This window comes from Egretta garzetta, unplaced genomic scaffold (genome assembly GCF_000687185.1).
Source record: "Egretta garzetta isolate BGI_Z169 unplaced genomic scaffold, ASM68718v1 scaffold133, whole genome shotgun sequence".
NCBI classification, from domain to species: domain Eukaryota; kingdom Metazoa; phylum Chordata; class Aves; order Pelecaniformes; family Ardeidae; genus Egretta; species Egretta garzetta.
This window is the reverse complement of record NW_009259111.1, coordinates 5,649,625-5,661,026: the sequence shown is the minus strand read 5'-3', so window position 1 is coordinate 5,661,026 and position 11,402 is coordinate 5,649,625. Positions and strand designations below refer to the sequence as shown.

The 11,402-nt window shown below is 39.6% G+C and overlaps 1 protein-coding gene across 1 annotated transcript in view; it reads left to right on the top strand.

Moving 5' to 3' along the window:
- Positions 1–1,183: 1,183 nt before the first annotated feature.
- KCNQ1 (potassium voltage-gated channel subfamily Q member 1) overlaps positions 1,184–11,402 on the top strand; it is a 320,255-nt gene continuing 310,036 nt past the window's right edge. The window contains exons 1-2 of the mRNA XM_035891041.1: positions 1,184–1,206; positions 3,352–3,442. Of these exons, the coding sequence (XP_035746934.1) occupies positions 1,184–1,206; positions 3,352–3,442 (114 nt within the window). The remainder of the gene's footprint in view (positions 1,207–3,351; positions 3,443–11,402) is intronic.

Below are 11,402 nucleotides of genomic sequence, written 5' to 3'. Positions count from 1 at the left end.
TCTCATCTGGTGTCAACAAGTGAAAGTAGGAAGTAACTGAGAACCTGTGCTCCGGTTCTGGCTGAGGCGAGGGGAGGTAGCTGTCAAAAAAAGAAAAAGAAGTGGCAAACTTTTCCTGTTTTCTATTTTCCTGGTGCCTCCCTCCCTTCTTATGCTTCAGAAGTGGAGGAGGAAGCCACTAGTACTGAAACGAAAACAGGGTAAGAGCCGAGTGTTGGAAGGAAACGAACAGCAGGCTGATGTCAGAGGAGGACCATGTATTTTTTTGTAATCTCTGAATTTTGCACCTTCTGTTCCTTATGTGCAGTTCATCTAGTGTCAGAAGCAAAACAGTGATGCTGGTGTGGCAGGGTTTGTAGCTTAGCTGCGGTGCTCCGCTGGCACGGCTGTACTAGTGGGGCTTGTGGGCATCTTGTCTCTAACGCCAAAGAAACAGCTAAGAAGCAGCAATATCTGACCAAAGATCTTTGTTCCACTTGGGATAATGTGTATTGGTGGGTATGAAGGTGAGTCATGCTGCAGCCTGGAAAGAGCTCAACAACAAATTTCAAGAGTTTTTCTGGGGTGAAAAAAAAAAATCAGTAAGACTGAAATGGATCCATGTGCATGAAAACTCAGAAAAGTAGGTGGTGTGGTGACTGGCACTTGATGCCTTCAACTTCTCTAATAGTAACAAGCAGAGAGGTTTCACAAATGATTTACCCTAAGTTTATCTTCCTGTCACTTAGGCACACAAACTTTCACTTTTAATCCTTATTAGGTTCTTTTACTTGTGTTTGTTTAGGAAAAGCACAGAAATGGGATGGTCTTTGCCTTGGTGCCCTCTTGTGGTTTCATCTGTTGGCCGAGTTACACTTTTAACAAGTCTACTACTGTTAAGGGATATGATAAGTATTAATTGTTACTACTCAAGATGTATTCAGACAGCTTACACCACCCTATGCAACTCGTTGTTTGCGTTGAACTAGTACTTCTATGTATGTTGGACTTTTTATCCAGAGACCCTTAGCAACCTCCGCGTAACTGAACCCATTTATGTTCATGTTGTCATGTGTATCGGTCTTCAGCGGTTGTGGGAACATTGCAGCTAGAAGGGCTGCATGCTTGGGGAACACTTATGTTTCAAATGGCTGGGTCGTCTGAGTTCCCCTGCCTTGTCTGCACACTTTACTTCTATTGAAGAATGGCCAAAGTTAGAGATACAAGGTAAAATGAGAAGATTTTAGAGATAAATTGGAAACACCCACATATTTATACTTTGCCGTGGTAAAATTATATTCTCATATGTGTGTTTGTGTTGATATGTGATGATCTCTTTCCTATTAACTTCAATTTGTTACCACTTACTAATTTGATTTTTGTACCTATTTACCTCAAACCTCCTCTCTACGATTTTGTAATGTGTTTACAGTATCATTTGTCTATGTGTGCATTGAACTTACATGTGCTGTATTTTGAAGCAGTTGTTGGGCAGTCTAGCTTATAATGTCAGCCTTGACACATCTTTGTTTTCTTGAGTGCTTGGCCTTTCAGAAGATTCACCTAACGAAGTTCTCACTTGTGTGACAAAAGGTGAAGGCTCTGGGTGACTTCAGCTGAGCCATGCCAATCTGCAGCCACTGATGTTCTGTTTTAATATTTCTTCTCTTGAGTTCAGTTTTTTTCATTGTGTCAGTTCTTTTTTGTTGTTGTTTTTCTGAGGGGGGAAAAAAAACCCTGATTAATTAACTTTTAGAGATCTGTAATGGGTGTGTGTGTGATTTAGATGCTGGATTTTGCAGCAAGTTTCTGTTGGGTGCAAAGGATTGGTGGTGTTTGTCTCAACAGAATTATGAAAAATATCCCTAACAGCTAGCTCTGTGTTTAGCAAGTGAATGTTTTAAGTAGTCTTCATTGCTCATGTCATGTTTTAAAAAGAAACACGCAGTTGTTTGGGAGCTGGAAGCTGTCTGTGCCTAGTGTGTAGTGGATAGCATCCAGTCTGGGTCTTACATGTTTTGCTTCCCAAATGCGTTATGTTCCTTCAGGGCAAGCAGCAGTCCTGCAGGGTGGTGGGCACAGCCAAAGCTGCTCAAGGAAGGGCTTCGAAGGCAGAGGCTGCAGGGCTGGTGTCCCGGTTTTCTTCCTAGTAACTGGTGTAGAGCTGTGTTTTGGATTTAGGATGAGAGTAATGTTGATAACTCACTGACGTGTTAGTTGTTGCTCAGTGGTGCTTACGCTGAGTAAAGGCCCTGCCAGTGAGGAGACTGGGGGTGCACAAGAAGCTGGGAGAGGACACAGCCAGGACAGCTGACCCATACTGGCCAAAGGGATATTCCATGCCATATGATGTCATGCTGAACAAAACAACTACGGGGAGTTGGCTGGGGGTGTGGGGGGCCACGGCCGGTGCTTGGGAACTGGCTGGGCATCGGTCAGTGGGTGGTAAGGAATTGCATTGTGCATCACTCATTTTGTGTAATCTTTTATCATCATTATTGTTATTTTCCCTTCCTTTTCTGTCATATTAAATTGTCTTTATCTCAACCCAAGCGTTTTACCTTTTTTTCTGATTCCCGTCTTCCCCATCCCACTGAGGGGGGAGTGAGCGAATGGCTGTGTGGTGTTTAGCTGCCTGCAGCCTTGCTCCCCACCTGGGGGAAAAGGCTTTTGGGGGGCTACAGGCAGTTGGGCTGAGTTTGCTGCAAGTCCCTGGCTGTCCCGAATCTTACCTTGGGAACCAGGACCCTCTCCTGAAGGACTCACTCTGGCAGGGTGATCCAGGGAACAAACCCTTATATTCCTACTCTATTTCTGATAGTTGCTTTGAAATTTTGTTTTATTTAAAAATAGAATCAGTCCTAGGTTGTTTAAGGTGCCAAATGTCAGATTCTATTGGGCCTTTTGGTGATGGGTTATAAAAGACAAAGCTCTGGTTTAGTTGGGATTTTTCTCTGCAGTTTATTAAAATTTGGAACAGCAAAAAGGCAAATATTTGAAACATGTTGGGGGGGGTTGTGTGGTGGTGATTCAGCCATAGTAGCCCTTACAGTGGGAAAGAACAAGGAATGCTGTTTTCCTGAGGGCCTAGGAAACAGCAAGTGTTAAAGGTAGGCTAAAGGTAATGTTATTGTGTGGTTTCATTTGATAATGTCCAACCCAAAACCTCAGTGTCTGAAGAGAAATAAACTACCCAACATGAAGCAGGATCACTCAAAAGTTACCAGCTGTGTTTTAAGATAATCCAATACCAATGACATTTCTGTGTGTACAGATAATTTGTAATGGCATAATTATCTGTTCTCCCTCTAGGTTCTTACTAGATTGCATTACATTATTTTTATTTTATTTTGTTTTATTTTTTATTTACAGCTTCCTTATTGTGCTGATATGCCTTATCTTCAGCGTGCTTTCTACAATTGAACAGTATGCAGCTCTTGCTACAGGGACATTATTTTGGATGGTATGTATGTGGGCATTAATATGATTGATGCATGGTTTTTTTTAATGTGCAAATTCTGATCTCCTGAGCTAATACCATATCAAGCAGAATGTTCCTTATGGTTTAATTGACAAGGGGCTTTTCTGCTTTTCCCTAATGAGTCTGTAAAGCCACAGAAACACCAAAAGTTGTGTTAGTGCAAAAACCAAGTCTTACCCTGTAGGGCCTCTACTGAGGGCATCTGTGTTGCGTCCAACACACATGGCTGTTCTAATGAAGCTTGAATCCCTCATAGTTAACTCAGGTTAATCCGTTTTTCAGCCATAGCAAAGATCAGACACCTGACCATAGTGGGGGAAAAAAGTGAGTGGAAGTCCTCCTTTTAGTTGATGTCAGATCCAGCTTTCTTTCACAAGTGGGAAACTCATGGGTGTTCATTGACTTTATAGAGTTAAAACAATTTGCTCTTACCTTTTGCTTATAATACATTAGTGCTGCAACAGATAAGTATCAAATAATGTTCCAAGAGTGTTACTGTCCTGCCAGCTTAGATCTCATTGAAGACCCTTAGTTTTGAGGTTGGAGAGGCATGATTTTAAACAAATAAAAAATATATAAATCTGTTGTACCTCAGTGGTGGAGTACACCCTGCTAAACCATTGATTTCTCTATTTGTAAATAAATGGCCATTATTTTACTTGTGAAAACACTGTCACTGTATTGAGAAAATGCTAACTAGCAATTTAAATGTTTGTTCAAAATAGTTCTTGTAGCAATGCACCAGTAATATCATTGTTATGTATATGTATGATATCAATATGAAGAAGTTCACTTAAAAAAACCGCATCAAGTGTAATAAATTTTGTCAGTTTACCTATTCAGTGTGCTGGGGCTTTATATCCAATACGAATACTATAAGAATAAGAATACAGTATATTAAATATAGCGTCAATGACACTATTTCTATTTAAGGTATCTTCATGCCTGGTATATTATTTTTAACTAACTTGTAAAATATTTGAACTCCTAGGTGTAATAGTTGACAGCTAAGAGGGTCTATGCATGTATTTCTGCATCCAGTACCTTTTCTGTTTTGTGGTTTGGGGTTTTCTTTTTGTACAGATTTTTTTACCCATAACTAGCAGTTATGGATACTTCTGCCAATTTCTGTGATGAATTTCACTTGTGATATCTCACTCATATTTGCAGTGTATCATAATATTTTACATGTGGGTTGTTCCAGTGAGGTAACTTCTAGTGACAACGTAACCAGTGATGACTAATTTTGTGTGTTCATACTGTATGCAGTATGTATTGTCTGTATGTGTGTAATATATTCAGTGTAATATGTATGCAATACATTCAGGATTACATACAATGTGTGTAATATCCCATACATATTGGGCGTTCATACTATTCTGTATTATCCTACTTTTTAAGTAGTATGAATCAGTGTTCCTATTCTATATCATGAGAAAAACTATGGTTCATTTTTAACATTGAAATCCTACTATCATGGTTTCTTGGAAATTCAGCAGTTGTTTCTTTGTTCAGTATTGGCATATCCAGACATCCTTTCCTTAAAGGATTAACTGTGGTAATTTTCAGGAAACTTAAGGGGATTATGGTGATCAGCTGATCCAAAGCAGTAGATGGGCCAGTGTGCTCTCTGCTCTATCCAATTTTGGTGGGACTTTCAAAGGAGTTGTGCACCTTGCACACAAATAGAAGTGTCAGAATCTGGTTCCTGCTAGTGTTTACCCAGTAAAATTTCCTATTCTGTTCTTACTTTTATTTTAAGATTTTTCTTTAATTCTAATATATCGTTACAAGCTGTCAAAATTAGATGTAACTGAGTTCTTAAGGGAGGAGTTAATCAGATGACTGGTTGAAGAGAAAATATAAAATGCAAAGAAGTAAAAGCAATTGTAACAGGATATAGGGATGAAAAAACAGTGCAAGCTTCCAACCCAAATGGTGTAAGGAGACTTATTATAGGAGAGCACTTTCTACTGCTTTGCAGTAGGAATTAATTTCTCTTTTGTGTTTGTAGAGGGACTTCTAGTTGTACCACAATAATAGTTTTAATTTGGAGCCAGACAATGAAAGTAGGTAACGTTGTTGTAGGTGAGCAAAGAAGGGCAAACAAGTTGATTTGCAAACTAATACCGAGTGAGAGAGGCCTCAAAGGAGCAGCAGTGTAGCAACAACCTACCAGGAGGAGTATGGGAATCCTGAAGAAGTTTTTCTGTTTGGGCTTAGCTGGGACAGTGAGGAGGGAACCTTTGGCCATGTGGAATTGGAGGTTTTGAGACCTCAAGTAACTTCGTGAAACTTTACTCATACTACCCGAGCGTGTGCCCTGTGAGATTAAAATAATTGAAGTATCACTTAGAGACCTTTAACTACTTTTTTTAAGATTATAAAATTGAGTCCACCTTTCCCTATCTGCATTCCAGAGGGAAAATTACTGAAGCTTTGTCAAGAGCAGATTGCCTTTATTTAGACATAATTTCCTATGTAGGGTAGAATTCTCTAATGAATTATGCTTTGTAGTCCACCAAATAGAAGGCTGAGATAGCTAGTGGTACCAAATGTGCAGTGCCATGCTTTGAAATGTTGCATACTTGAGATTTGTGGACTTGTTTTTTGGTGTTTTTTTAGGGGGGGGGGGGAATTGGGGGGAAGGGTTTGACCAGGCCGTAGGGTTGGAAATGCAAGAAATTACTGTATCATGCTGAATGTCTGGAAATGAGCGCACAGTTAGCACATGAGTATGCTGATCTGAACAGCCCCATGGAGCAAGTCTAATTAGATAAGCTTACTGCATGGGTACTGTAAATCTGGTCCATCTTGAAAATAAGATGGAATACCTGTAAAAGCACGTGTGTGTTACCTGCAGACTACTGTTGTTACAGAATCCCTTCTACAGCCCACTTGCAAGTTGAATGGCATTGAAGATGCGCATTGGCAAAAGTACAGAATCTGTTCCTCCTGATTGAAAAACTATTCAAACAAGACCCTTGAGCACACAATTAAGAGCTCTACTGCTTTATTTCTGCCACATAGCCAAAGTATTTTGCTCTGACCCTGTGAAAGATCTAAGCACCAATGCAACTTCAGAGAGTAGTCTTTCTGAAACAAGGGAGACTGGTCACGTTAAAGTTACAAATGGAAGCTGTGTGTGCCCTTTCTCATGAACAAGCCTTTCATGCTTCAGTAATATATTCATACAAGATATTACAATTATATGAAAATAAGAGCTAAAAAGGTTGTTGAGATTATATGCGTATATTATTTCCTTTTTATTCTGGAGTTGCTTATATATATAAAAAAGAGTCTTATAATATCATCTCCCACTACAAGAGGAGGAAATAGAAGTTGCTATGTTATCAGTAATTTTAAAGCATTTTAAAATGCTTCTATTTTTCATAACAATAAGAAAAATGCAAGCCTAATGTTGGAAAAATAAACAAGAGAAAGTTTATATGTGTTCCAAGTGGTGTTCCAGGTTTAGACAAAAAGCTTACAATTAGCTGTTGAATCTTTCTCTACTTGTCACCACACTTCACAAGGCAAAGAGCCTTGATGAAAGCTATACCTAAATGCAGTTGTAATGGGAGATTAGGAGAGAATTGGCCTTTTGTTAGTTTCCAGAATGCAGTGAAAACTGTTTAAATTTGCATGTGTTTATTTTATCCTTCTTTCACTAGATGGTGCTGTTGGAGGGGTTTGACTCCAGTTACTCGTTGGCACTTGCCCAGCATGAGCTGGAGTCTGAGCCAAGACTGTGAAAGGATCATCATTTTGAAGGGTATATGTACACTTGGCCCATTTAAAATAGTGGTGCGGGAGAGCTTTTGCCATGACTCATAAAGAGAATGTGGTATATCTGTGTAAAAATTGATTTTGAGACTACAATATTTAAACTATGGAAAAAAGTAATTCAGAGATGTATGTTCCCAGAGAGGCCATATTTTTCTTTTATTTTCATAAGCAAGGATTTTATGGTGCCAGAACACAGCAGAATGCTGTTATCTCAGCATGATCTAAGAAAATCCAAGTGCCTGATCCAAAGGGATTAAATATTCTGCTTTTTTTTCTGAACCAAGGGATATTTAGTGTGCCTGAAAAAGCTATTTTCTGGTATGAATCTCATTTCAATATTGATTCCAACAAAAAAAAAGAAGGGTATGTTTTTATGATGAAAGTGTAAGCTCTTTCCAGCTTTATGTTTTCTGAGTTCCCTTTCTACTCTAGCATGCTTGTTACTGAAGAGATTAAACAACTTTTAGGCATTAAAAAGACTATCAATTAAGGTAAAAGCTAATAGTTTTGCGTGGCTTACCCAATGTTATTGTCATTAAAATTATTCCTACAGCTAAGAGGAAGTGGCACAGAGTCTAGGCCTATAAGAAATCTAGTTTTTATTTCTTTTTAATATAATCTTTTGAGTATAAGCCCTGGGTTTTGTTTGCTGGAGTGTTTTGTGGGTCTTGTGAGAAAGAAGAATACCTACAGCTTTTGATTCTGAAGATGGTCTTCACAGAGAACAAATGGTTCAAATAGTTTGAAGTGGTTCCAGCATATTTTTTTTTTTTTTTCTGATTATCCTCCTTGGTTAAGAAGGCCAAGACAGAGACTTATGATCTGGACATAGGTGCATTTTCATCCTTTCGAAAAATTGAGTGGGATCAATGTCTGTAAAGGATGCCTGGTGATAGCTCTCCAAACTGATCTAGTCTACAGACTCTCTCTAAAGAACTGCTGTAGCTGAGAAAGTGAAAAATTTGTCTTTGCAGTCTCAGCAATGTCCCCTGGTCTGACCCAGAGGGAGGTCAGCTGGTGTAGACGATGTGCATGGTGGACTCATGCTCTTCAATCCTTTTCCTTTGCTGGACCAGCGGATGTCCAGGGAATCGCTCACTGCAGCATTTCCTTTCTGTCACTCCATTGATAGCTGAAGTTGAGAACCCCAGCTTTCATTTAAAGTCAGCCTTGCTACATATTAGCTTGTAGTAGGAAGGCCAAATGTGTGTGATATGAAGGCTCACCCTTTTAATTAGGTGACAGTGTAGTTAGTAGCTGGAACAAGGAGCTTCCTCTGAATCTGAACCCAGGTGTTTCTTGCTGTGTCTATGGTTCTGATGTTTGTAGCTGAGCTGTGCTGGCAGATATAATGTGAGTGCTTCTAATCTGCTTCACTGCAAAATCAGCTGTGTTGGTTTGCAAACGCTGCTGGTAGTAACATCTTAACTTGTTCCAGCTGTTTGCAAAGCAATCCCTTGTCAACTCTCTCTTCCATATAGAAGAATTATGTGTTTAATGTAAATATTGAAGGGATTTAATTAATTTGGTTCAGAAGGTTGCATTAAAATGCTTTTAGTCCAGCTTAAATTCTGCTTTATGTGCATTCTGAACAGGTCTGAGGCAGCCAAATCAGATGCTTCTGAAGTGGAAATAAGATTGTCTGTTAGGGACAGCTGAACCAATTAAATAAAATGGGCTTTAAAAAAATGAAAAGACAAGGCGGCTGTTACTGTTTGGTGTAGATGAAGCCTGAGCTGAAGAGGAGTGCCAGGAAGGAATGAAGAGGTGATATGGAAGGAAAGTATGCTAAGACCGATAAGGGAAAGGTGAGCTGCTTTTTGTTTTGACATGTGCTAAAAATCACACAGTTCCAGAAGGGAGCTATAGTTTCCCTTTAAAATCTGTAGAGGGCAGCATTGGACCATGTTGTGTCCCGTCTGGGGTGGCTGGATTCAGCCCTTGGATGGTGTCCTGAAGTAGATAAAAATATCTTTTGGAAGAAGTAAACTATTAATAAAGAGATGGTTTTTCACATGGGCTTGGGGAATTTTAGATGAGCAATCAACAAAAATAATTGTGGGAGAGAGGGGTGGAAGAAAAGGGCTGTGTAAATGTTACTGCCAGAGGCAACTCTGGCCACTTTGTGGTTGTAGCCACAAAATTCATGCTGTTTGGCCTACCTGCTTTCTCATCATGTGGATGTCTTTTAGAAAAGAGTAAGAACAATTAAAGCTTTCAGTGAAATGAATTGGACAAGTAATTGTGTGGAGGAGGAAGAAAAAGATACTAAACTTGCTAACACACCGAAAGATTTCCAGTATGTTATGTCCTTCCAGGTATGCTCTTGCTATTGTCTTAGATGTTCCCTTTTCAGTGAGGGGAAAAAGAAGTTTATTTGGCTAAACTTCCCTAAAGTTACCACCAGAAATGACTTGTAGATGTATATGATAAGAATAAGCAGTGATTTTTAGAGAAAACTCTTTTTACATGTATTGCGTGCATTTCTTCTAGCAGGTTCAAAAGTCCTGGGTGTTTGAACTCTTATTTTGGTCTGCTATATTGGAGTGTGTATTTGATAAATACAGGCTTGGATGCAGAAAATAGGTTACTTTCAGTTCTGCCTTTTCCAAGAACTATCAAAAAAAAATCCCTTTTTCTTGGATATCTGTACATGGAGTTCTGTGGTGGCATACCTGAACACTGTCGTTCAAAATAAAGTCTGCAGCTACATCACTGTGTTGTAAAGGCGTCAGAATTTAGCATTTATCTCCACAGTACATTGGGATGAGGTGGCTATGAAGCACCAAGCATTTATTGGGGCTCAAACTCAGAAGACTAAGACAGGCTCTGGGAAGAGTGACCTTCCTCCAGCTTGCGGTGGAGCTGGCGACAGATTGCAGGCCTGCACGAACCACTGCTGATAGATTGGTGCTGTCGTCTGGCTGCTTGGTGGCCTACATGATCTGACATGGTGATCGCCCTCGCTGGCAGCCTGGGGGTGTTGGCCAAAGGCTGAAATGAGCGCAGTGCCAAGTTGTCCTTTAGTGCTGAGCAAGCTTCCCGGCTTTTCAGGTACAGACTACAGGGGCATGACATTTTTCAGAAAACATTGCTTTTATATTGTATGCAACATTTCAAAAAAATGGGGCGATATGTGCTCCAGAGTTGTTAGTAATTCGTCTGTTCTCAAGAGCTTGTGTTTGCTCTCCTAAGTCACATAGTATACTGGTGGCTTTTTTCTTTATTTTTTAGTATAGCTGCATAAATTCTGTTCAAAGGTGTGTCTAAGAAAATGCTATCGCTGAAAAAAAGTACGTTTCATTCACTGTTACATCTATTGTTCACTTTTGTCAAGCTTTCTACCTAAGGGTTAAAGTTTGACCAAACTTTTCTGGGGTGTAAATCCATGTCAAACTCTGAGCATTTGCTCGGTAAACTAAAAGAAACATGGTAAATATATTTTCTTTTAAATTAGACACATTTTTCACTATTTAATATTTTAGTAAATAAGCAGGTTAATAAAAATTCCATCTTGGAAAAAAAATACAAAACTGCAAAATACTGGTGCCTAGTAGAGCCAAGCAGTGAAAAAAAGATTTTTAAATTTAGGGTTTATCTGGATTAGTGTGTAATGTTTGCAGTGACAGGTGTTTCCTTTATGCTTTGCCCAAATGTCTGGAAAGTAGTTTGTCATTAAGTGCTACATTCAGTGTGTATCTCAATTTCAGTATAACTGGAGGGTCTATGGCTTTGTTAGGTCCTTGTTTTCACATCTGACCTCAGCCAGCTGGAGTCTATTGTTTTAAGCGTAATGTAACAGCTGACATAACATAACGGATATCAAGCTGAAAAACTGAAACAGTGCGGGGAACTGATGCAAAGAGGAGGGGGGAAAGGGAGACAGGGGGAAGGAGGGACGGAGGCAAAACTAGCTTCATGATTCAAAGTGGAAGTTTGCTGGCTTGTTTTTCCAGGGGGAATTAGCTAGGAAATAATGGGATGAGTCTGTTGAAGTTCTATTTGCAATTGATTACATATGATAGACTACCGAGACAGGTTTGAGTTTGCCAGCTGTCACTGGCTGGTGGCTCTTGAATGGCTTTAAGTGGCCCTTGGTAGGCAAAACAGGAATAAACTCCGCAGGTGTGGTGTCATTGTAGCGCAGAAGAGC